Genomic DNA, 27025 nt, shown 5'->3' with positions numbered 1-27025 from the left:
TTGGATTTTACAGATCACAGTTGGTTATCAAAGAAGTTGATTTATATCAGTGGTGCAAAAGGCTGCTACTTGCTTTCTTAATTGACCTCCACACACTCACACCCCCACCCCCACCAAATGTCTACTTTTAGAAGTAGCTTGTTCTTGCTTACAGGAAAACTCATGGAGCCAAGATTTCACCGTCATGTTATTGCAGATGCATTTTTGGGAAGAATGCTACGGCCAATGCAGATTAAGTTAAACTGGTTTTGTTAGCAATAATGCTGGGAGCATAGGCAGCTATAAAGAATCCAGGTTTACTCCTGTTGAAATCCATGAAGGGTTGGATGATGGTTTGGGGAGGGTTGGGTGGAGGTTGTTTGGGTTTTGTTTCATGGAGCAGGTGTGTATCATTAAAGTACCAGTGCAGCGCTTAAGTGGAAGTTGTTCACTTGATGGGGTGAGAGATTGGTAGTGGAATTTAGGGCATAGCTGTAGCGGAAACATCAAGATCTTGCATCAGGGTGAGTGCCACAATCATGCAGAAGCAGAAGGACCATGAAAAGCAGTTGAGCTTTCTTTTTTTTGTCTGTTTATTGGTGCTCTTCAGTGAGGAGAGTCATCCTGGATGATTTACTGGATGGTATTTGTCACATCCCTCTGCTAAACAACCCCTTTTGCACAAGTTTTGTTACACGTTTCATAAACACAACTCTGACAAATGAGTAAACAGTTTTCTAAATCATGATGTTGTCTTTCAAAATTCTCCTGCTGTAATATGTTTCTGGTAGGTTACCAGGAGCAAAGCTGCCACCTTGTCATATGTACAGACATAGACTCGATCACAAACCAAATGGACAAATCTGGGAAAGTTCTTGGCTTAACATTCCACTAGTAAACACTTTGCGTGGCTGCCTCAAACATTATGTTTCATTACTATGCCTCAGAAACAAATGGTTTCAGTTGTTGGCTAAAGTCCACTTTTGAAAGTGTCTGTTGAGGGATTATGCCATGTGTCAACTTTCACAAAAGAGACTAGTAACCAGAAGTGTCTTCTTTCTTCCTCTTGATCAGAAAGTTTCTTAAAAGCTTGGGCTTTCCTGGGAGTTAGACTTGCAGCAAAAGTTCTAATACAAAGTTAAAAGTCTTAAATCTGTGAAGAGTTGAATGAAGTCTGTAGCTGCTCCAGTGAATGTGCTTTTCTTTGTCAGATTCTGGTAAAACCTTTTCCCTGACAATGTGTATACCAGGATGCAAACAAGTGTAGTATGTACTGCTTGGGATGTGGGGGGAATGCCATGCAGAAGTGAAGATCTTGTATTGGTGGGTTTGTTTCCCTTACTAAATGAGAGAAAGGAGTGGAAGTCTTATGCATATACTTCATAATAGCCCCAGCAGCAGGAGTGCAGCAGCTGTTGGCCTTGGCTCTGAAATGGCAGCAATAGGACCAGCTGAAGTGATTTTTCTATTTGACACCTGGTTGCGGAGCACTGTGGGGTCGTTGGTGAAGTAGCTGCTGCAGCCATGCTGGTGGGACACAGCAACAGCCTCGCTGAGACGGTTCTGGAAGGCAAGCTGAGAAGCAGGCATTTCAGCTCTATCAGCTCTCCTCGGTATGTGAGTATTAAGGTTAATCTTTTATGGATAGCTAGGGAAATCTCATCACATTGGTCAACAGTTCCCTTTGGCTCCTGTCTACATAACAGACAAACATTTCTCGAAGCTCAGAGCTGTAGGTAGGGTCATTTGGCCGTGCTGCTTCCTACAGTCCCGTTGTTTTCCAGCGGTTGTTTCAAATGGCTTTTCCAGCTAAGGAAGGGATTAAAATACTGTCTCTGAATCCTGTAACTTGAGGCGCTGAGCACCTTTCTAGCTTTCATCTGTTTTCTTTAAACCTGTACAAAGTAGCATTGAAAGCCTCGTGCTGTTGATAATCACTGCAGTTGGGCTGCTCTTGGGCTGCGTGAGATGATGCTGCATTCGCCAGATCCGTGCCTTCCTAGGCAGCTCCAGTGCTTTGCCTGCCTTTTAGGAGGCTTTCCTGTGCTTGCTGAGCTTTGTAGTTGCCCAGAAAAGAAACTATGGGGTGCAGTTGTCTTCTTTCTTACCACCTGCAAACAGCTGTGACCCGAGGGAGGACTTTTGCTGGGGAGGAGGGACGGCAGCCTGTTCCCTACCACCTTTCAGGGCAGACAGAGCGTTGTCCCTCCCCAGGAGGCTCCCGAGCAAGTGCGCTGAGAAAAGGAGCAAGAAGGCATTGCTCACATGCTTGGGGAACGGGTTAGGAGGAAAGATCTGGGCCAGGGCCAGGTGAGCAATAATTCAAGGAAGACTTGGGCAAGGCACATGAGCTGGAGATAAAAAGTTTTTGCCTGAGAATGAAAGATTACTGCTGGTGGTGTTCTTGCCCTTTGTGCCTGCCTGTGAGGGAGGACAGGAAAATGCAAAAGGTTCCTGAGAGCTGCAAAAGTAATGGGGAGCAGCTGTGCACCAGCTGCTTCTGAGATCAAAGGGTTGAGTGCTTACTAAGAAGTTTTGCCTTTGGGGAGTGTTTTATCTAGCATGGGGAAGGAGAGCCAAGTATCTGAATGCAGAGACAAGCCTGGGGCAAGCTGGTTGCATGAGGAGTAGAGGCTTTTGTTGTCCTGGTATGCAGACGCTGATAAGATGCTCCTTGAGAGCTAGGGAACTGCTCTGCTTTAACCTCAGCCCTTCTACAGAGTTGTGCATTCCTGCCTCTGTTGGTGGAAGGAGAGGGGATTTTGTTGAGTGGTTACTGGGAATGGGCCACAGAGATGGCATGCTTTTCCAGCCACATGTTTGAGTAAGTGGTTGTGTGTATTCAGAAATGGGTGGGTGTGGAACAAATAGAGAACAAACTTTCATGTTGACAAAGGGGAGATAAAAGTTGAGGCAGTTGGATAGCGTGTGTTACTCAAAATCACTTTTAAATAGAATGTATTTGTCTTTTTTGGTTTGCAAATGCTGAGTGAGTGAGTCAGGAACCCGTCTGCAGAAATAAAGGTATGTATCCCTTAACGGCAAGAATGGAAGCCTAGTGGTGGTGATCGTGTTTTGTGTGAGGATAGCATGGGGGGACTCAGAAGGTTAGAGATAAGGATAAGAAAAAGAGCTTGCACCATCAGATTCTAGAGATGCCGTGGCTGCAGAGGGAAAGCAGCAAGATTTGGCATGCCTTAGATCTGGGCAACGCAGGAGAGAGCGATGAGGGCTGATCTAGGGCTGCTTCAAAGGGAGGTGACAGGGCTTAAGAGAAGGAGAAGCATAAGCTTAGATTTGGCTGCATCATGCTGTCGTTTACTGGGGAATATCCATTTTGGAGAGGCTAGCCAAGATGTAAAGTTGGATGTCTGGAAAAAAGCCAGCAAGAAAACAGGTTCATATGTCATCAGCCTGAGGTTTGCATAGCAATCGTGGGAGTGAGATTGCTCAAAGATGGGCTATAATGTTTTTGTTGGAAGTAGTTTGTATGCTTTTATTATCTGTTGCTACAGGCTTCATCTTTTTGGTTAATCTGTAAGGTTTCTGAGGGTGTTATAGAAACACCAAAGATTTAAAACAGTCTTGAGATGGGTTGGATGATGTTGATATTGCTGTTAATTGCAAATAGCAGTTGGGCTGCTTACCCCTGCAGAGCCAGTGTGGAGTTTTGCACATGTAGAAAGCACCCCTGCTACATCTACTGCAAAAATAAATGGGAAGGCAGGCAAAAAGTGAAAGGGAAAACGAGGGGTATTTCTTTTCCGCCTCTCATGGGAGATGCATAGCAAATCAGTGGGATTTGGGAAACAAATCTGGGATTTGGGAAACAAATCTGGGATTAGAACGAAGGATTTTTGTAGCTAGTCCAGTACTCTAGCTACTAGATTACAGTTCCTCTGATGCTGTTAATTAAAGATTAATGCATGCAATTGACTCTGGCTTTAGTATTTCTGTATGTGGTAGCAGTACTGAAACCTGCTTGAACTGTTTCTCTTAATCATTTTTATTCACAGAGTAGAGCTTAAAGAGCAGAACTGGAGACTAAATTAGTGGGCTATTAAATAACCACCTTCTGAATAGTTACAAGAATTTCAGAAATATCTGCTGCAAACTAAGGCAGCTCTTCATAAATGAGTGGCCTCCGTTTCATCTTTGGAAGTAGCTTCCAGCACTGCTTAAAAAATACTTGTTTTAATGCAGCCATATACAGGAGCAAAAAGGAGGAGCTAAAGTTGCTTGGGCAGTTTTCAGCTTTCCAGAGAGCAAGGTGCAGGGTGCCTTGGCCGTGCCAAGTTTTTTTTAGCTGGCTTTATTAGAACAATTCAGTGGGCTTTAGTTATTAGAATATGGATGTGGTTTACTTGGGTAATTGAAGAATATCTTAAGCAGTGGTATATGCTGTTCCGCCCCCCCCCCCCCGCTGTAAACTTGAGATTATTGTTGTTAATGTCTAAGCCAGATGTCTTGGTTTGCTAGATACCAACAGCCTTTCTGCATTGTATGCCAGTAGGGTTGCAGAGAATGCAAAGGGGCTGTTTAATTATGTGATTGCAGGTGAAAAATAGTGTGTTTACTGATTTATCACCAAGGCGAGTATTTCTAATCTTTGTTACTGTTGAAGTTTGTACCTTTCTTCAGTGCTACCAGATCGAGTATGCCTTTTTAAAAGGATGTAACTTCAAGCTTTAGAGGAAGCCAGTGCTATTATACTGCAATTTTCAAAAGTTTTTGTAGTTTGGCATGAAATAAAAGCCTTGCTGAACTAGGCACCACACTGGATCGGGGCAACACTGATTGTAATTTATGAAGAGAGGTTTCTTCTTTGTTACTGAAGCAAATCAAGAGTTTAAATGGTCAGCTTTTGCAGGGCAGGCACAAAACCAATCAATGATACATTGGTTCTTGAGTCTGTTTTTTGGTTAGATACTAAATCCAACTTTAGAGCTCCTGGTGTCAGAAGAAGATGTTGTTGCCCTGTAAACTTATTTAAATATACTCAAATATTTTTATAACTGTCATGAATGACAGTTTGGTATCATTTGTTTTTGCGTAGTTGGTCCAAATACCTTATGATGTGCTTGTGGCTGATTTGACAGAAAGGTGGTTCTGTGTTCCAGATGTCACTGAAATGGGTACTGCTGTGCAGGATGTCGTGACTCACATCTCTCACATTAAATGCTGTGGAATCACAGTCTGAGACCTGTGGAACAACTGTACCTGTCCTGGTCTTAAAGGTCGGTAGGAATAGCAGCCATTTAGCAATTCAGATTAATGGATGCCTTGGCCAGATGATTTAAGGTATTGATGTGACCAGCAGGATTTGCAAGGTCTCTGAATTAAGTCTTCAAAATTACGTGGGCACCACTGCTTTTTACAGATCTAACCTGAGAGTGCCTACGTAATTCTGAAGACTTGTAAAAGTCTTTTGAAGATCTGTAAAGGCAGAGCATTGTGGTGCCTACTTGTAGGCAGTTAATTCCCCAGTGGCGTTAACAGCCTTCCAGCTGGATACCCAATCCCAAAAAGCACATTTACTCTTGTGCTCAGAACAGAGATCTAGAAAAGTCAGCATGCTGAGCAGTGAGCTACCTGCATTAGCTAGTAGACAGTGTGAAGGACTACAGTGCACCTTCAGGTTCTGGTCAGCCTGCTCTAGTGGAAATGGGGGTTTGGGTTTTTTTGGGGAGGCAGTGGGCAGGCAGTTTGAGATGAAGGCAAAGTTGCCTGAAGAATTGTGATAGAGACATCTGAGTTTTACTTGTAGCTCCAATAACACGTTGCTGGGTGACCTTCTACAAATAACTTTGCGGTTCTGTGCTGCTCTGACACTTGCCTGTTCAATGCCACAGACTTAGAGATGCTATTTGCTTTGTAAAGCCCTTTGAGAGTGCCATAGGTTATCATTTCATGTTCACAGATTTTACTTTGGAACCTAGAATCAGCTCTTGCCACATCTGTTTTCCCCTGAAGACTGCTGATCAGTGAGGGGTGGTTTTGACCAGGGCAAAACAAGGCCAGTCTTTATCTGCCTGGAAGGTTCTGTAAGTGAAGGAGATGGTATGGGGTTTACTCTGCTTAAGGCAAGACTGTAATGTGCTGGAAAACATGACTGCGTTTAGTCGGCAGCATTGTAGAGAACAGAGGGATGAAGGGTAACTAAGGGTAGCCTGAAGCATTTGAGATATTTTTAAAAATAATGTGAAATGGCTTTTCTTGTTAAGAGAATGGTTGTGCATCATTAAAGGCTACAAAAGCAAAGTGGGAACATGCTTTCCAAATCGGGAGGAGAGCAATACTTAGCAGTTGCTAATCTATTTATGTTCCAGTCATGCTCAAGAGTGTGGCTTTGAGGTCTGAAGCTCTTGTAATTGCCTGGAATATGCCACTCTGCAGCAAGAGTCATTGTTCCGCTCTCCCTCAGAGGAAGGCTGAGATTTTTAGCTGTAGGACTTCCCTTTCAAGCGAGCAGAGAGACATGGCTAAATTCCCATGTATTGTTTTGTTGAAACATAATTATGGCATGCATTATAAGCATGTCAGTTCTATGTGATCTAGGCAGAAATTGATGCATTTGGTGGGAAGTAGCCAGAGCTTTGTTTTGGGGATTACACATGCGTTTTTAGGAGCCAGGTGTTGATCCCTGTTGGTAGAAGTCCCTTAAACTTTGCAGGATCAGTAGGATGCTTGTTTGGTTCCCTGATTTCTCAAAGGATCGGAGACCCAATTTTTCTCTCTTCTATTTCTCGACTTGCTGCCAGGTTTCCTTTGATATTCCCCAAGCAATGCTCAAAACATTTAGACATTAAACACAATTGAATGAGAGTGAAGCCAAGGCTCCATACCCTGCATGAAGATATAGAGGTGCAAGATTCAGCAGGGACTGAACGCATTCTCAGGAAGCTATGTAAGATGTGGCTTCACAGGGGCTTCCAGCCCAACCTCACCCACGTTACTTTGCATGGGAACCTCTCTCCTCTTTGCCTTCCCTTAAAGAGAAGTGAGTGCATTTTTATATAGCGAAGAATTCCTGTAGCTTCCTTTCAAGTCCCCAGGGTACTGCTGGCCTTGGGAACCTCTTTATATAGCTCCTCTGGAACCAGGAACTTGGAGCGTAGCTGTGACACTTCCACATAGGAAAGCACACATAGTCTATGCAAAACTCTTCCCTGGTGTTGGTAGACTGGATGGAAAAGCTCATTTTTATTCTATAGATTAGTTTCTTTTGTGAATGACAATCTATGCTGTCTTTTCCTCCCTGGAGGATGAAAGCGGCGTTGCTGCCAAGATTCAACCAAATACAAGACTTCTTTAGATCCAAGTGCTGTTCTCGATGCTTCTCTTTAATGCCTGGCTTGATCAAGTGAATAATAGGCTGAGGACCTCCAGGGAGGGGAGCTGTGAAGGAAATATCTTTCTTCATGCCTGTCATGCGAACAGAAAGCCCCCAGCACGGAGAGCTCACTCTCCACTTTCACTCACAAATGATATACCTCCAAGGTGGTGCTTGGTTTTCCTTTTCCTTCAGAGATCAGTCATTTCAGGAATACCTGCTATTTTCTGTAAGACCCAAAAAATGTGATTTGGAAACAAAGTTAAGGGGTCGAAAACTGCAGTGGTAACATAGGACAGATCTTTGGCTGAGGCTTTTTCAATAGTATAGAAATTGCTTCGTGAACCACATTTTGTCCAAAATCTCATAGGTGCTTGTCCTTGTAAAATGTGATAATGTGGTAGGAACACCTCAGGTTCTTAAAAAAAGTGTGCCAGCTCATGCAGTTAGTACTCCAAAATGGCTGAATTTTGTTGAATTCAATTTCAACAAAAAAGCCAAAGTGGATAAAGAAGAAAACTGGAATTTGGAAATTGGTCTCGGACTGACATATGAAAACCTTTGCCTTGGACCTTTTAGATAGTAATATAGAAAAAGATACAGTATTTTAAGACTAAGCTGAGGCTCTGGTGTGGTTTTTTTCTGCAAACTCGGTAACGAGTCTTGTGGGCAGAAGAGGACAGAATGTATTAAGATGGTTGATTTTCAGTGCAAATAGAGAGCTCCCAAGTTCTTCCAGTGTCTGGAATTTGGTAAAAACATGGGGTTTTTCTTCCTAATGAACAAATAGCTTAGTGTGCCAAATACCTCTTAAGTATGTTTAGATTTATTCCATTCACGTTCAAACAAGATGAGATACCACCCTATTCCAAGAAAAGATCTACAAATACCAGAATCTGTGCAAAAATCAAGAAGCTGCTCAGCATTATAAATAAACCCTCTTGGTTTCTTGCCCTTGTGCAATGATGGCAAGAAAAAAACCACCTCTTGATAAATGCCTATGAAAGACATTTACATTTTTTTGTTAAACTACCTGCAAGTATGCTGACTTGTAAATAAGTATGGTTGTGGATGGCATCATCTGGTGATGGTGGCCACTAGAGCTGTGTCCTCCCAGCTCTGAGCTGTTCTGTGTGACCCTGAGTGGGGGCATACTGAGTCAGATTTTTCAAAGAATCCTGTTTCCATTTAGAAGTTGAACTAAGTAGCAATCACCTTGTGGACTTGTTTCTCTTGACTTCACCGATCTTCAGTGTGATGTTTTTTTTTCTTTTTAACCCCCACAGTTGTTTCACTGTGACTGTAGTTTGAAATTACTACATTTTTATTACAGAGGCAATAAACTTGATTCCCATTGTCTAAAATCTTCCTGCATGAACTTTCTGGATGTTCTTGGTGAAGGATTCACTGTTGTTAGCAGCACATTTAGAGGGAAACTGCAACTTCTGAGCACTTCACTGAATTTCTAACTAGTTCTCATACTGAACACACAATGCTGTAACAAGCAGCATTACATCAAGTGCTGTACTAATGGTGTAAAAGGAGACCATCTTTGCCTTCCAGTACTTCCAAACTTAAAAAAAAAAAAAAAAAAAAGTTGTGGTGAGAAGTGGCGAAGTTGCACAGCAGATTTTGCTGTTACTAGAAAAGGGAGGCTAGAGAAGAGAGAAATGAGCTGCAGACAGTTTCACCCAAGCTAATGCTTTTAAGCTTGATCGGTTGTTCTCAAAGTTCAGAAAGTTTGTTCTTGCCCCACGGTGCTGTGGTTAGATGTGTAGCCTGTTGAATTGTGTCTCTGTAGCTGTTCTGACGGTGTTCTTGCCAGCAGAATAATGTCCCTGTTTGCCAGGTTTTGGAGGTATTGGGGAATTACCAAAGGGATCTGTCACTCCATATTTTTTCTTCTTCTCTCCCAGTAGTGTCTGGCTTGCCTTGGTGATGGAAAATGTTGGTACATGGAAAATCCTGAGACAGACTGTCAGGAACAGTAACAGTCTGAGATAGTGAAAACCAGTTTCAAGATACTGTTAAGAGCTAGAGGCTGCTTTCTGGGGAGGGAATTGAAGCCAACTGAAGAGAGGTCTGGACTATTAAATTAATTAGCCTGTCATGAGGTTTTTGAAAGCAACGATGGAGCTCTATTAGCATGTTGGCTTCATGGCAAGTTGCGAGCTGGCTGGAGCCTGTTCATCTGCATGCATTTTTGGGATGAATTGAAGTCTTAAAGCCTGTGGGTTTCGTTGAAAAATGACATCTTGAATGAGGCAAGTTGGCTGCTAGGAGTCGGAATCACAACAGAGCCAAAATAAGCTTCATGTTTCTTAACCCCCATGTCACTGTGAGGTCCAGATTATCCCATACAATGTGCAAATACACAAAGACTGAGCATTGTGAGCTGCCAGGTTTTAGTGAGAGGCGGGAGAAGGAAAATAAACTACAGTTGTTCATTATGTAAATACATGGCAGGTATGAAAAAGACCGAGTTATTCAACCAGGTAATGTTTATGAGGAAAGGGAGGAGACAGCTATAGAATAAGGAAAAGAGCTAGGGATATAAGTAAACTGAAAACTCTGACTGTGACTTCAGTGTTTGGCACAAATCAGAAGAATAAATAAAACACTGAGATGGTAGGGGGCAGGGAAAAGAGAAGTATCAAGAGCAGCAGAAAGATCAAGTCTTGAGTCAGTGTGCTGTGCCTTTTGCTAGTAGGCATCAAGTTAGAGTCATGGGAAAGATGAGTAACAGCAAAAGAGACTAAAGGGTTTGAATGAAGGTGACCACAAGATTGCTGAGCTCCAGTCATTTTTGTATGCTGGCATGAATCGGATGCAGCTCTGTGGGACTTCAAAGGAGGGTACTGGCATAACGCTAGGAGAGGAATGGGCTGTCATTTTATTAGAAAAGATGCAGATTAGATAAAATTGTGAATTGATATGATTCCAAGTATGTGGGGAGCCGGCATCAAGGGCTGAGAAACTAGCAAATTAAAAAGGCCCAAAGAGAAATGAACTGGATCCCCAGGGACTGCTTATTCTTTCCTGATAAAAATGATCATTAAGAAAGATAAACTTCCTAAAACCAGGCAGTAAATATAATTCTGGGCAGATTGTAGCCAGCAGTGCTTGTGGCCTAGTTCATGTATGTGTGAATGGGAGATTAGGAGCCTAAATGCCTTAGGATCTTTAACGCTGTATAGTAGTAGCTGTGGGTAGGTCAGGCTCGAAGAGTGCCTGGCTCCCTCCAGCACCCCGTGTCCCTTTCACTGGTATGGCTGACCTCTTCAGATGGTGAATAGTTTTACATGTCCTTGTCAAAAGCTGTTCTGAGCATTGGTAAAGTTCTGCTTCAAAGTTGGTGTTGGATAAAGGCAACACAGCAGAGAGGGATGAAGGATGTTAAATATGTGTCAGTACTGCTCTGAAGGGCTGGGAAGGATACAGTGCACAGCCTTTCAGGGGCTCCTGTTTCATGTGGCTCCTGCCTCTTCTCTCAGTAAACCTGAGGGACACCATGTTTAATAATTTCGTGTTTCCATACGATTTGATCAGGGGATGCATAGTTCCTGCTACAGAAAAATAAATACTATTCAGATTGACTCTTTCTAGGCAGGAAAAGCCTAGAATCAAATAACAGTGCAAAATCATTGCACTGTTTGAAAAAAAAAATTTTTTTTTTGTTTACAACAGGGGACATCAAGGAGGATGCCTGATATCTACCTCCAGAGGTCCTAGAATTGATTGTGGAAGTTTCCCCATCATGCATAACCTTGGACCAAGAATCTTTACAGTGAAGCTCCTGCAGCCATGCCAGCAGACCCTGTTTTGTAGTTTCACGAACACTTCTGATCTTCACAAGTGTTGAATTCAGAAATTCTGCTGGAACAATGATAGGTCAGTGTGATGGGGATAAAATTGAATCTAAAGTTGTTTTGATGCACAAAGATAATTGGGTGATTTGTTAGTAAAACATTAAAAAAAAAAGAAGAAAAGTTACTGAAAAAAAGTGGTTAAAACTCTTAAAATGGGCAAAACCTTGTAAAATTCAGCAAATTGTCCATGTAGAATATTAATACATGTTAAGAACACGTTATACATTGTATGCATACAATCAGCTGTTTGTGTAAATATATCTTCAACAAGGGGTCTTGGTAAAATTTTAGATCTGAGCAAAATTATTTCCCACTTGCCTTTATTGACAGCTATGTGTCAAAACCTCATGGTTACTGTCAGAAATATCAAACTTTACCACTGTCTTAGAGCATAGGTTTATTAATTTACACAAATAAAGAAGTGAGGATGGAGGAAAATCTGTAGCTAAGATTTTTGAAAAGTTGGAGGTCATTTTGCTTTGTTCCAGGGCTGTGCAAAACTGTAATATGCTTGTCAGTTAAACTGGCTTGGGGTTGTTTACCCATTCCGGGCACCTAGCCAGCCTGACTTACAAAACTGCAATTATCATGATTGTTAGGAATAGTTCCACTTCTCTAGGATTTCTTCTCCCTTGCTTCTTTTCTTCTTTGAGGAAGTCTTAAATTTTCCTGTCAGTTCTGAGGAGACCCTAATTTTCCCCTCAGGGGTTCCCAGAGAGATGCAGAGGCTCTCCAGCTCGGTGACAGACATCCTTCCAGATGCAACAAGCAAGAGTGTCGATCCTTGGGATCAAATCCCTGCTGGCCACGGCCAACAAAGCCAGGTCTTGCTGCTAGGAGACCCACAGCGTTCACTTTTTTTTTTTAATTTTATGGTTTAATGCAGAATTTCTAAATATATGTCTAATTTGAAGGCTGAGAGGCTTTGGCACTTGCGTTGTTTCTCATTTATGGCCACACCGTCCCTGTGGCAGTTGCTGGCAGTTTGTCAGCGAACGCTCCTGGGGTATTTTGAGGCCCCTCCACAAACACGAATTGGGAAGACAGAAGGGCACCAGGTGCTGGGCACCCAGCAGCTTTTGGGCTGCAGGTGCTGTGAAGTGCCCACCGTTTGAAGGCGCTCGGGTAACACGGTGTTTACTGCGCTGTTGCCTCCGGCCTCGCTGTCTCCAGGAAGAATAAGCAACCGCCTCTGTTGGGCTCCTAGATAACTCCTTTCCAACTCTTCCCAGTCTGCCACGCTGGCTAGACTGGATGGCTTTCGTTATCAGGCAGAGCACGCGGGAAGGCGCAGTTTCGTGTTGCTGGTGTGAGCTGGGATCGCGGCTTCCTTCACGAGAAAGCCTGCGAGATGGTGATAGCGTGTTGACGTAGTGGGGAAACTGGGCAAGTCTGTAATCTTCGCCGTGTCGTACTCTGCTGTTTTATCGTCGGTGATTTGCAGGGTCAAGTATGGCCGCAGGCCAGGCACGGCGCATGGATGCCCTTGCGCAGCTCTCGAACGGAGCTCCTGTTGTGCACAAGAGGAAAAACAGATGTAAAAGACCCTTAATCTCAGCTGTCATCCCCACAGGGCAGCTGTGCCTCTTCCATGTGTTCCGCGTAGGTTTTGGGTGGGATGCTCTGATTCTCCTTCGTCTGCGCAAGTGGTTTTAGTTTGTGATGAGGCAGTGGTCAGAGAGAGAAAATCCAGGGGTTATCTTGCTTGTGCCTTGTGATGCTGGGCTGCTGCTGTGTCTTCAGTGATAACCCGTTTCTGGGAGCTGCTGTGGGTCCCTGCTGTTACTGCCAGAGCCCTTCCCAGGTTACAGCTGCTCTTCATCACTATGAACTTAGAGGAGCACTAGGAATGGTAGAGACAGGACAATAATGATTGCGTGTCAGGTTATTGCGGGTTGCTGGCCAGAAATTTTCCATCAGGATGTTTCCTGGGTTCAACTTCTTGGGGTACACAACTCTGCTGAGGATTTCTGAAATCTCTGAATGTAAAGTCGGAGGCTCTGTGTATGTCTTTTTCTAGACACTGGCAATATTACATTTATTTTCAGCCAACCAAACTCTCAGGAACTTCTAGATGATTTTTATGGCTTATCTGTTGAATTATTTGATATACGTTAGTATTATGGACTGCTGTATTACTTGCTTACTTGCTTTTGAAAGCTCAGTAATCAAGTGATATGCTGAGAATTGGTGATAACCGGTTCAGTGGCAAAATTATGGTTTTAATGCTTATGTGTCAAGAACAGTCTAGAGGCAGATGTGCCACATCGCTTGTTCAGCAAGGGTTGCTCCCAAAGCATTAACTTACCACATGAGCATTGGGTGGACCTACCCTGTTAGGAAGTGTAGTGGAGGAACCGAATGGCATTTTAATGTAGGCTACCATATTTTACCTACATATAATGTAGGCTACCAAATTATACCTACATATAATGTAGGCTCCTCACGTATTTTTCAGGTTTTGAGGTATTTCATGAACAGCAGTATTGTGCGCTTACCACTTTTTTTCAAAGCTGTGTTTACAACCAATTATGTTTAAACTGTTCGATGTCTGTGAAAAATCTGTTTGCTGAGCCACCGTGTCTAAATCTGTAGCAGAACCTAAGAGAACTGAGTGAATGTGAAGAACTGCCGTCACCTTCATCTGAAAGGCTGGTAGTAAGGCTGGGGGCATCTGCTGGAGGGGAACATGAACTGTAGGCCTTGGGGTTGCATCTTTTTAAGGATTAAGTGCAATAGCCTATCTTCATGTGCCAGGACCTTCCAGAAGCATTGGGGATCTTAAATAATTAATCGTTTATTCTACTTCAGAGCTGGGTTATGTAAGGTCCCCAAATTTCCTGCTTTATAACATTAGGATTAACAATTTGCAAAGATCTTCTGTTGAAGGATTTGGTAACAGTTCTGCTGTGCCATGGAGTAATTATCAGGAAGTTCAGATGCTTATGATTCTAGGGGAAAATAAATCCGTTCTCACGAGCTGAAATAGATTGTCCAAAATGCCCAAAAGATTGTGGAGTTGTTGCCCCTGGTTCTTCTATCAGACTGGCTGTTGTGGTTTATTTTGCTTCAAGAAAATTGATGTCAAGACCTGCCTTTTTTCTTTCTCTTCCCTTGGATGCATGGACTTGTGTCATTTCTATCCATAATAGAATTTTCTGTCAGCATGAATTGTAATTCCTTTAGATACATTAAAAATTGAAAGTGTAACTTCAATTTTATTCCTAGACACCATATAATGCTGGCTTCAGAAATACTTCTGTGGATGTTACGGCCCAGCTCTTGAGATCACAAAGTTAAGTCTGCAGACTCCTATTTTGATGTGATCAGTCTTGAGATGCCTACTAAGAAACAAGCAGAAGTGGATGAGGTGCCTTCCCTTTGCTTTCTTATTTTCATCCCCTTGATTCAAGGGGTCATCCAGTTTAAAAACTCTCAGCCTCACATTGTTTTAATTTTTAAAATTGTTATTTAGCATTCAAAATAATTCTTCCAGCATATAAATTCAGGATTTATCAGGTTTCCAGCTTAAATCCCACCACCCCCTTTCTAAGCACAAAGCCCATGGAGGTGGAGGTGTGGTGGAGAGAAGAAAAGGAAGAAATATGGGGATGTGCCTGTCTTTTGACATTTGAAACATGGAAAGGAAACTGTTGAAACTGTTGTTCGTTGATTTTACTTTACATCATGTAGTGCAAGCATGATTTCTGTAGAAGTGCGTGTCTCAGTTATTCCTGGCTTAGCAGGTGGTTTTAGGTTTGTTTGTTGGTTTGGTATTTTTTTAATAATACTGTTTGATTTAAGATCCCAGTCCAACCTGACAAGCTCAATGAATTCCAGAAATGTTGTTTTTGTAAGAAGCAGTATCTGCATTTCACAGAAGTTGCTACTGGCAGCAGCCAGTTTACCCAGCACATGACTGGGGTGACTTTGAGGGTGGCCTCTGTGAGTGCCTTTTCTTACTGAGACAGATGGTACAGTGAATTTAGTGAAAATTAATTAGTAAGGGGGAGGCAGGGAAGACAACCAGGACTTTGAAGATTGTTTATACTCTAGGTTTTGTTTAGCAATAAGAACTTTTTGCTGGAGATGGAAGTAAAGGGTTATAATGAATGGGTCTTGGAAAGCAGCATCTAGGAAACACTCGTTTATTACAGCATTATGAGTTGACTTCTCATCCTGCAGAGTTATGTAGTTGCTCTATAGTGGTGTGTGTTTAATAAGTTATATCCAGAGGACATAGTAAAGATGTGTTACATTTGACCCAAAGGCTCACGCTATGTGCAGTCATCTTGAGTAGCTCATATGGTTACATTTCAGTATGACCACTGGTGGCTGGGTTACTGTTCAGCTTGACTGATTGAGGCAGATCTTGGGAAAAAAAAATCAAAATTTCAAGGAACTGCTGAGACCAAAGCAAAGTTTCAGGTACTGTAAAAGGCATGGCTTTGTTTTGGTTGATTATTGCAATCCTGTTTATCCTTGAAGAAATAAATTCTTCTTCTTTGAACAAGTAACATTATTTATGCTTTTTAACAGACAGGGTAAAGATGATCCCTGTCTTACCTGAAACATGTATGTTGATCTGTACTTCTCTCTGTTCTGGGTGATTTGGTATCACCCAGCACAAGATGTTGGCTTCTCAGAGATAAAGGATTGCAGAGCCTGATGAGCCTGCAGTTCCAGCCACAGAGGTTGTTTGATGGATGATGGCTAGTTAGCTAGAAAACGAATGCAAGTTGGTTGGGTTTGGGTTGTTTTTTTTCCACACATAGTGGTAAAGCTTAGAAGGGATCTCTGGAGGTCATCTGGTCCCACCCACCCCTACTCAAGGAGGGCCACCTACAGCTGGTTGCCCAGGACCATGATCAGAAGCTTTTTGAGTATCTCCAAGGATGGAGTCCCTACAGCCTCTTTAGGCAACCTGTGCCGGTGCCTGTCACCCTGACAGTAAGAAAGTGTTCCCTGATGTTTAGAGGGAACTCCTCTGTTTCTGTTTGTGCCCATTGCCTCTGGTCCTGTCACTGGGCACCACTGAGAAAAGCCTGGCTCTGTCCTCTTTGTTTTCTTCCTGCAGCTCCTTTGACTTCTTACGTGCTGTTTCTTGGTGGCTTCTAATTCCCCTTGTTTGTTGTATTTTTCCTTGTGCAGGAGGGATGAGGAGGACCAAAAGAACTCCGTCACCATCATCTCGTTTTGTATTGCACTTCAAAATCTTTGCATATCAAACCACTCTCCATCCTGTGAGTACCTCATGAGGTAATTGTATTTTGGATTTTGTTTGTTAGTAAGTCTGGTGCATGACTTGCCAATCATGTACCTCGCAAGTAGGAAAAAAAATGCAGACTTGTGAGCAAAGTATTTTCTAGAGAAATCAGAGTGACTGTACAGGACTGGACCATGATGATTGTGTGCTATACAGGGCCTCTCCTCCTGGTACTTCTTCCCTTGGAAAGAAAAATTCACCTGTGTGCCATCTTCAGTATAACTGAGTTCCCAAGCTGTGTGACTTAAGGTTGCCAACCCAGCCTCTGCTACAGCCTTGTGAGACTGCCTGTGTGTTGACAGCTGCTGACAGTTCCTTTAGGATGGAGAATCATAATGCAAACTGTAATTGAGTTGAGGTATCTCCTCCTTCCTACTCTCTTCAGCAGCATACTTGTCATGTTCCAGATGAACGTTAAGTGCCTCAACTTCCACCAGCAAACCCAGGGAGAGTACAGGCTCTATTGAAGAAAGTCTCTCCTGTCCACTCGGCCAGAAATGGTTTGTTTGCTGCCCAGTTCCTTAGATGCCTGCAGTCTTGTTTTATCCACTGTTTGGGTAAAGTATGAAAAGTATCAGTGTAAAGTTAAGCAGTTTACAGCTCAGTATGACTTTAATTTCACCTAAAAAGATTACTTAATTCCCCTGAACCTTGTTTTCAGTATAATGGTGCATGGAGCAGTGTCTTTTAGCAATGTCAGCAATGCAGTGAAGGACTCGCTGAAGGAAACTGCTTCACATCCTGGATTCATGCAAATTAGGAAGCTTGAACAAGGAAAAGACCTGTAGGTGAGTTCAGATCTTCAGATTACCTCAAAATACCTTTTGTTGTAGGTTGGCTCTCCCAGTGCTAAGACCTTGCTGTGCTTTATTCACTCAAACTAACATATCAGCAGAAAGTGTGGTCGAGTGTACACAGGTGGCTTTCAAACAGTTCCAAGTACATTCAACCCGTGGCTCTGTGGTCCTGTTTCTTGACCAGGAGAAAAGTTCTTTTATTTACTTCCAAAAATAAACTTCAATGTGATGGAACTTTTGTGGGGAAGGCATACTCTATGGCCTCAGTGCAGTCCAGTGGCCAGTGCTGGTCAGTTTGCTGTTTGCTAGTGCCTGAGATGTTACCTATTTCCGGAAGAGAATTAGAATGTCAGATTCCTACACTGCACTATCAAGGCTCCTGTGCTCCTTTAAGGTTTTGGCACCAACGCTGACAGTTGCCTTACAGTGTGTCTCTATGCTCTGTAAATAATTAAGCAGATTGTGTAGTACAGTGATGCAATCAAGACAGTCTTGATAGGAGACTTAGGGGTCAGGACTAAGAAGGCTAAGCCAGCTGGATTTTATGTTCCAATACCCTTATTACTAATTCTACTAGCCCCCGACTAGACTTCTGACACCCAAACAGATGTTGTGATTTGCCTTCAGGCCTGAAGGAGGAAAAAAATGAGGAAAATTTCTCCCTTGCTGGGAAAAAAACCCCAAACAAACAAAAAATCCCAACCATACAGAAACTCTCTATATCTTCAGAAAGATACCGTTTCTATGTTCTTACATTCACCTGAACCCAACAATTCACGATGCTCCAGAATTCCCCCAGTACAAGTTGTTCATACATCACTACTAGAATCAGTTGCTTCTGTGAGGCTGGGACTCCAAACCAGGTGCTTTAGAAGTGATGGTGGCTTCTGCAGCCTCCCCAGGCTTCTCCTTGAGCCCAGTCAAACCCCTGTGGCTACAGCTGCAGTCAGTCATCAGAAGCTAAAGCTGATGCTTCACGTTAGTTTATCTATGCAGTACTGCAAATTTATGTAGGACAATACAAGCATCAGCAATGAACCAGGCTGGACAAAGACCTATGTCTTCTGTGAAGAAAAGCCTGGAAAACACTCATTCAAAAAATGTCCTAAGTCATTTTTTATGATCTGTCAGGCCTTCTTGCTTGCTAACTTTTCTGGCTTTGTTCTATTGTGGTTTTGCAAAGACTAAACTAGACTTAACTGTAACTGTCACACCCATCAAAGGATACTTAGTGACCAATCCTGAAAAGAACAGGGCAGTATTTCCTCCAGAAACAGGATCTCTCTAGTCCAGTATGTAGGCAAAATGTCTACATTACTTATTCATAAGAACATAATTTGTTAATAGTGTAAAGTTAGTTACTGCTTTTAATATAAAGGTTGGGCAATTGCACAGTGACTCTGATAGTGTATGTGAATTTGCCTGAACTAAGGACTTTTTCCACTGAAAGGAATTTACGTGGTCACCAACTTACATCTTCACATGCAAACTGTCAGCAGCAGCACAACAGCCTGACAGATAGCAACACAAAAAATGAAGCAAGTAGAATTTTTTCAGTTGAATTGCCTGCACCTTCAACTGATTTAATTCTAATCTCTATCTCTAGACCCAGTCTTCTGTTACAGTGAAGTTCTTTCATGTTTAAAGAAAGCATAAATAATCCTCTAGCTGAAACAGATGCAATCTATGCCCAAATACTTCTTACAGAGGCCAGAAAAGGGACCTTTTATATAAATTTGAGTTGAACTCCAAAAGGTTTCCCATTACAGAACTGTAGGTAAGGTATCTTTCCTTCTGCCTTCAATAAAATTGAATTCAACTAAGGAATTTTCACTTTACCACAGCACTGTAGGAAAAATGACCATTTTTAAGAGATTCCAAAGAAATAATTACTTGATTTTTTTTTTGAACTGTAACAAAATAATGAAGAGTAGAATGACTTCCTATGTCATCTTCTCCCGTCAACCTCCTCTAAGAGAAAACTTCTACACAGTTTACAGCAATAAACTGATTTTCTACTTTTCATTTAACTGAAATTAAGAGCTTATAGAAGTTTAACAAAATAAAATATTGAAGTCTTTAATTTGAAAGATTTGTTTTAGCAACCCTTAAATCAGAAGTATCTTTGAAAAAAACAATTATATGAGAGAATCACATTTAAAATGTGTTAAGAAATATTAGTTTTATTTAACCAGTTTTCACAGCTGAATATTTATTCTATAAAAACTTTACAGATTGTACAGTTTATATATAGTTCAAACTACTAGAACAAAGAAGTAGGTCCCACAGATGCAAAAATACTGTACCAATCCAAGGTAAAGGCAGATTTACACACTGTACAGCTCTCCACTGGGAAGGGGAGGTGGGTCAGTTCCAAGTAAAAACTTCAAAACTGTACAAAAATAAGGTTTGATTTCTTTTTCATTCTTCATAATACATTCATTAAGATTGCAAGCACAGATACCCAAGTAATAATAGGTATCTGCGGTCAGGAATCAATAACCACTCCTGAAAGGAATGCAAAATAGGTCTATTTACACAGGGCACTCTTACACCATACTGTATATAGTGTATATTTAAAATAATAAAAAAGCATAGACAAAGAACATTAAACATCTAATATAAGGTAGTTTTTTTTTTTTAAAAGGAGTTTTGTTTTTTTTTTACTTAATAGTGTGCCAAAAGATTTTTAACTTATTAAATAATATATTCTAAGTGAACCTAAAATCTATGAACATAAAATGCATTTTTGGTGTAATACATCAATTAAACCAGCAAATAGGAAAAAAAAAAAAGAACTGAAAACAAAACCCAAACTGTATATAAAGTAGTATTCTCACCCAGCAACAGAAGCACTTATGTAGTTATTTAAAAAAGAACCAAAAAACAAAACAAAACAAAAAAAACCAACCAAACCCAGAGAGACTTTTAAAAAACCCACTAAAACTAACTTATAACTTAGGATATTCATACATAAGATATTCAGTGATTCACTAATACTGCAAAACAAGCTTTTTTTTCCTTTCTTTCTTTTTTTTTCCCTTCCCCCTTGCTTTTCCCTCCCACTTCCCCTTATTCCCCTTTCCCAAGAGACAGTGGTTTCTTCATGCTATCTGGGTAAGAATTAAACATATTCCTGCCCCCTTCCTCCCACCCCTCTATACCTCCCCCCAAAAAAGGACAGAGTGTTTTCTTAGCATTAATCCTGAGCACACTCTCTTTTTGGGGATACATGTGATTTAAGCTTAGGGTTTAATTCCCAAAAATTTTAGAATGTTCCATTACTTGAGGTATTTCAACCTTCTTCTGAGACAGTGCCTTGTATCTTAGCTGACTCATTGGGCAGTGAAAGTAAGGGCTGGCTAATACCCGTTTCAATTCTGTATTCTAATGAAAAAGAAAAACATGATTCCAGACTTCCCTGCCACAGAAAATAATGCAACACCATTCACTTTTTAATCCATTCTCTATTTGATACAGTACTAGCCAAAGATAACAAAAACTAGAGCCTTTAAAGAGATGTTTGGTAGTGCACTCTATCTTTTTTTTTTTAGCTTGTGTGTGTGTGTCTACATACACACTCTCACACACATACTACCTTTTTTTATATATATATATATATATATATAAAAAGAGACATATATATGCACACACATACACACAAGTGTGTGTATATATATCTATATGTAACAATCGGGGAGAAAGGAGTTTTGTTCAAATTTAAGTGATACAGTACTTTTAAACCCCTTGACAATAAAAGGTGGGGGGGGTGTCCACTCCTGTTCCCAAGCTGAGCAAGGGGTTAGTTTATATAGGTTTTCCTAAGATGGGCATATTTTGCTTGCCCTGATGTCCAAAGAAATACAATTCCAGTGTCAACGGGCATCTCATCAGAACTCATCAATCTTCTTCTGCAGATATTTTAACATTGAGTCCATCCCTTGTGCTGAGCCCCAGATTTTCTTCAAAACTTCACACTCCTTTTCATTTGCTTGTTCCAAGTCCACCTTCATGATATTACGTACTAAAGCTTTGGATTCTTCAAGTACCTAGGCCAAAAATGCAGTTGGCTTAGTATTATGAGAACTGAGCAACATGTGTACTTACAGGTTTATATGGATGAATCCTGAAGCTGGTCATGAACTTTTAAACTTATCAATTCATGGACATACTATGCCCCTAGGAAATGTTTCTCAAGAGTATTTCTCATAGTTTCACACAGGATTTCCTTTATGCTATACCAGCACAATTTACAACTGCATAAAAATGTGGAAATAATAAAAAAATCTAAATCATAACTCTCTGTGTGTGTACATATGTATTTTTTTTTTTACTGATAACTAGAGAAACCCTAGAGAAACCTCCAACTCCATTTTGGTGAAGGCTAATCATAACACTGTTATCCAGAACTGCTCTAATGACCTTGAAATTCTTGAGCACTTAAAACAGACTGAAAAATCTCGTTTGCTTTTCCATTTAGAAAACTATTAATCTGTTTCAAAGTCCAAAATTTCTGATGTACAGAACAGTTAATTTCTGCTGCATCTCTTCTCATAAGAAAGCACTGAACACTGGTAGTTTCAGCTATCTTGTGCAACTGCCAGTAGTGCACACAGCCATGAACGCACTAGGCTTTACTCATAAAACTAAGTTCAACGTAATGTCAAAGACTGCATTTATTTCCTTGGTAATTTAAATTGCAACTCAAGACATTAAATTATAACTCAAGATTTGTGTGTTTCTGTGCAGTTCTTAGGGCAACTGTTTACACTGTTGATTACAGTAAGTTGGACTTACACAACTATGTTAAAATCAAAACATACTGCAGAGTCCAATGCTGTTTTAATGTTCTTAACCACAATGTGCTACGGCATATGATAAAGAAGAGTCAGATGCAAACTTAAAAAAGATCCTCAAAACCCCAGAAACAAAAAGTTGCATAAGAATGTGTTAAAAGACATTGCTATACTAAAATGTGGTCCTTATTTCATGAAAATGGTCTTTGTTTAGGACATAATGATGTAGAATAATAAGAACTAATCTAATCATAAAAACGTTTTGTAAGAAAATGAAGGAAACTTACAACTGAATTACATGTGACAAGTTCCTTAATTCGAACCATTACTTCTTGTGTGAATGTTCCTGGCCAAAACACTTGAGACACGAGTCCTTTGGCACAAGCCTCCTGCGCAGTCAACTTCCTTCCACTGAACAACATTTCATTGGCCTGAAGGGATAAAAAGTTACTTCTGGTATGAAATGTAATGAGACAAAACTCATTAAAGGAAAAATGTTCAAAACAAATAAGGAAAATGCCTGCACTATTTGAAATAGTTTTATTTATTATAGCTCTTCCAACTTTTAATTAAAGAAAAATACTTGCCTACAGATAGCTGGTCAGTGGTGTTGACTATACTACATGTCAGTAGTTATAAAAATACAGAGGTCTATGATTAAGGGTTAAACATGAAAAAAGTCTTTTGTCATCTCCCATTCATGAATGTTCATTAGCTCTAGCTTTCTTGCAGTATTACTGACTCGTTAACTGTATATGTGGTAATACGTTATAAAGCCTGGCAGATCTGTAAAACAGCAATGAATACATCAGCTTGCCATTTATAATTACATTAGTTGCAGCACTGAAATCTTTGCTAAAAATCTACTTTATCTGTAAGTTATAAAGATAATCCAGTTTTGGTAGTAGATCTGGGAACTTCAGTTTTCATAGAAAGGAACAGTTAAATATTTTACAACTAAAAATGTTTTTTAGTACTGAAAATGTTTGAAATCTAAATTTATGGTTTATTTTCAGCACTTCTCAAAAGTCTTCAGCAGTATTTCATTTATGATGCAACATATAAAATAGCTGGATCATCTTAGAATTTGACCTCCAAAACCCACCGGTTTTGGAGCAGGACATGTTCCAATTTCTGATTAAATTCATAAAACCATTCCCATCTTATTCAGGGGTTCAATACTGAACTGCCAAAATCTTTCAAAAGCTGATTTAGCACTCTTATTAAAAAGAAACACCAGTATTTAAAGGATCTTGTACATAGCTTAAAGGTACAGAACAGTACTACATTCTATACAATAAGGAGATCTCTAGTTCTGTAAATCTTTTTAATCTGTAATTAACACACACCACTATTTATCAGCTTCCCCATTAAAGCTTCATCCCACAACTACTTATGCTTTAATTCTACCTGTAGTGAAGTTTCTTACAGAGTCAAACTTTTTGTCTGCAGTGACATCAACCTCAAAAAAACCCCCAAAACTTTTTACTGTTTCTTAATGACTAATTTACATTGAAAATATGGCAAAGCCATTGCTGGACTCTTGAAATAGGGGAAGTAAGGCTCTTATAAAACACCCAAACCTGACACGTATAGATTTCTGAGGACAAAATTCTGCGTTTCTTCATTTTTTCTAATACTGGAATTCTTGGTAATTATTATAGCAACTTCAAGTTACCCAATTACTGTAGGTACTGTTCTAGTATTGCCATTTCACACAGGAAGAAATCTGAACTCTCAGAAGTCTATTACTCGCCCTTTTGTAATGAAATAAAAAGCCTGGGTTCTATGGCAGTTTAGTTGCTGACTCCCAACGTGTTAAAATAAAAATGAAAAGAGGCTTCCTAGGATCTTTTACATAAAATTTATCAGCAGTACATCTCTCCTAAGTTAATATGGGAAGTTGTGTTTCACATATTTTAGTTAAAAAAAAGAAAGCTTCACACTAGAGGTACAAATTATATACCCCTATAGTTCTACCTTCTGTGAAAGCAAAAATCAAATATACAAGGTTGATTAACTATCACAATTACACCTCCTGATTTTCCAGGTTATACATGAGTAATACTAACCTGAAACACTAGCGAAAAGATCAGTGATATACACAAGTATGTCTAAAACAAGGAGTCATTTTCCTAAGGAAAAATTCTTCCAAAAATAATTTTAAAAGATACTTAACATTTATATCAAAGATCAAAAATGTGAAGTCAATCTAATTGGGAGTTAGAAAAGTCAGAACTTTAAGTCAGCTGGTCAGGTCTACATATTCTTCACATGTATCTTTGGTAGCAAGGGTGAAAACAAATGCTAGAAAACCTTAATAATCTTTTTCTAAAACTCAGTAGCAACTCTTGAGTTCTCCTGAATGTGAAAAACCACGAACGATAATGGTGCAGTTATCTTATTTCTGCCAGCTGTAACACTGCATTAGCAGAAAACCTCACATGAAATGAGCACTCCCATTAGTGTTCTGTTGACAAGTTTTGAAGGAAAATGTTTTGCTCTGGCACCTTCACTTTTGATCTATACACAATATATGCTGAAGTACACTGCTAAGTAAGTTTTAATCCTATAATCAATCACAACTTGTATCTGCTGTGAAAGTTAACACACTTGGTGGTTACTTTCCAAGAAATACAATACAGCAACAGAAATGAAGACAAAAATATTTCATTAATACAAGACTCTCATTAACAACCTACATTTTCTACTCATTCTGTCTTACTCCTTTCACAGAGGAACATCCTACAGCCCCTCTCTTACGGTGAGTGCTTTGAGGCTTACAGGAGACCTTTACGGAGCATCTCAGCTCTCGTGCACTACGATCAGGAGGCAGCCCGACACCCTGGCTGTCATGTGGACTACAGGCACGATGGGATCGTGTATCCCTCATCACTGACACAAGGGCATAAGAAATACTGCCAAGCGTGCTGGAGGCTGACAGGGAAACCCAGCACGTGAAGCCTGATCATGCAGCTCCTGTGCTTTGCATCCAAGACCAGAAAGCCAGACGAAGAGCTCCACAGCAGACGCACAATAACGTATCTCCCCAAACAGATGCTGCCTTCATCTCTATTCTAGATTATTTTCAAAACTCAAAAGCCAGGTTTAAGAATCCTTCCAAAATTCTTGGTATTCCCAATACAGTATCAGTTTTGAATCCTAAGGTCTGGGCTTCAGCTTTCCTGTAACAACAACCTCTGTTGAATGGGGTCTGTGGAAAAAACCTCCCTCCATGACAGACCTGCTCACCAGCCAAGACTGACCTGGTAGGGAAGATATTTCCAACAATCTTGCGACTGAAGATTTTTACATAACTGCTGATTATATAAAGAATGCACCGAATCTGACAAGAGTTAAATGTGGGACTAATATTGCCAAGCTAATACACTTGCAGCAAATTTTAGGATGCATTCAGAGGCCTCCATTCCTTCTTTTGTGTATTTCCCCCCCTCCCCGAACACTTCTCATATCATTCATACCATCTCTTCTTTCTGCTGACTTCTATCTCCCTTTTATAGATAGAAAGCAGACTATTTGATCAAAATTTTCAGTATGGATTCTGAACATAATTAATGAAATCTGCTGACTAAAGTCCAACTTTGTCCCATACAGCACTGACATTGCTACACTGCAGAGGGTTGAAGATAGTATGCAAACAGTGGCCTTTCCCCCCCCTCCCCTTTTGCACTGAAGATTCTGGAATTGTTATCACTAGAAGCTTTCAATTTAAATCGTTATATTTTAAACCAAAAGCATTCACACACATGAAAAGAGTTTACTAGGGAAGAGCTTCTTGGATTTTTTTTGTACATCTAAAGAAAGTAAAAGTAACAACCACAAGTCTCTAAAGGACGGGGATGGATGGAATGGATGGATGAATGGATGGATGGCCAAATAAAAAGGGAAAGGAACAATCAGTAGTTTGAAACATGCTAAGATATTAAAGATACTCTTATAATTATTAATCTATTTCAGTTACCTTTTCTGTTCTCTTCTAATAACTTAAATCCAGACATCACACAATTAGTCATTAGATCTGTTCAAACTGATGTTTTTAATATATCGAAGTCTGTATTTTTACATTGATAAATACTTACAGGGAAAAACTGACTTTTATAATAAACAGTAATTTAGAAAAAAAAAGTGTAGGTACAAGCACTTGTTTTATACTGTTACTGTTTAAATTGGAGTGGGACGTAGGTCAGTTTTCAAAGAATACAGCATAAAAAAATAGTAAGAAACATGAAAATAATGTAGGTAAGATATTTTAAAATAGCGTTTTGTTACATTTGCTTCTTTCATCTGACTGGAAAGCAAGAAAAGGGGTACTAACTAACATGTAGTATGTTTTCAGCAACAATGCAAAGCGTTATTTCCCCCTCCCCCCCATCTTGTAAATTGAGTGCAAGACAAAAAACCCCAAATCCTTCACAAAGGTGGTCTGGGTTGAGTATTTCTTGCATAGCACGCTAGCATTAAACATCAACAGAGAACTACCAAGCAAGGAAGTGCGACACGACTTCTTGAGAACAAGTGCATGCAAGCTGACTTGCTTTGCATACTAGCATGAGACTGCTAATAGCTGGTGACACAGCGCTCTGCTATGTAACAACACTGAGTGCAGACCAGCCCGTTCTGTGCTGAATGCAAGACACTGGTGTGGCTGGTCCTCATAAGGCATCAGCTGGGAAGGTGTGTCCTGGTATGCAGGACACAACCCTTCTGCCACTGTCACAGGGCTAAGGGTGCTCGTGACGCGGGATTACGTCCCATGCCTGCTTTCTGTTCTGTGCATGCAGGTGGGGGCTAGTTTGTAACAGCATGGAGCAGAGAAACTATAAATACTTGTTTCTCATGAAAGTTTTTCATGAGAGAAAGAAAAAAAAATAAAAAAAGACAACACAGCAAAGGTAAAAAGTCTTAAAATCACTATGGATTATCACAACTGCATTGTGAAGCTGTCAGCCCCTACCCTTCAAGCT

General features: G+C 40.5%; 2 protein-coding genes across 25 annotated transcripts in view; one reads left to right on the top strand and one right to left on the bottom strand.

The window, feature by feature from the left end:
- The first annotated feature begins 863 nt into the window (after positions 1 to 863).
- LOC308060822 (uncharacterized protein) lies at positions 864 to 27025 on the top strand. 22 transcript variants are annotated; one of them, XR_013926907.1, is made up of 5 exons: positions 12013 to 12783; positions 14410 to 15609; positions 15957 to 16131; positions 16333 to 17235; positions 24777 to 27025. XR_013926907.1 is itself a non-coding variant. In XM_080379984.1 (4 exons), the coding sequence occupies exons 1-3, from the start codon at positions 1504 to 1506 to the stop codon at positions 17233 to 17235; spliced, it is 324 nt and encodes a 107-aa protein (XP_080236110.1). In that variant the 5' UTR covers positions 864 to 1503; the 3' UTR covers positions 24777 to 27025. The 22 variants fall into 22 exon arrangements, 1 of the variants encoding a protein (XP_080236110.1); XR_013926909.1 differs by lacking the exon at positions 12013 to 12783 and adding an exon at positions 12790 to 12985; XR_013926915.1 differs by lacking the exon at positions 12013 to 12783 and adding an exon at positions 12992 to 13166.
- Positions 19401 to 27025, bottom strand: part of CDYL (chromodomain Y like) — a 110699-nt gene continuing 103074 nt past the window's right edge. For all 3 annotated transcript variants that reach the window (XM_080379968.1, XM_080379966.1, XM_080379967.1), the window contains 2 exons: positions 22328 to 22471; positions 19401 to 21293 (listed from right to left, as the gene is read on the bottom strand). In XM_080379968.1, coding sequence (XP_080236094.1) covers positions 21135 to 21293; positions 22328 to 22471 — 303 coding nt within the window. In that variant the 3' untranslated portion in view covers positions 19401 to 21134. The remainder of the gene's footprint in view (positions 21294 to 22327; positions 22472 to 27025) is intronic.

This window comes from Falco punctatus (assembly GCF_963210335.1).
Source record: "Falco punctatus genome assembly, chromosome: 3".
In the NCBI taxonomy this organism is placed as follows: Eukaryota; Metazoa; Chordata; class Aves; order Falconiformes; family Falconidae; genus Falco; species Falco punctatus.
The sequence above is the reverse complement of the archived record's forward strand: the minus strand, read 5'-3'. Positions and strand labels throughout refer to the sequence as shown.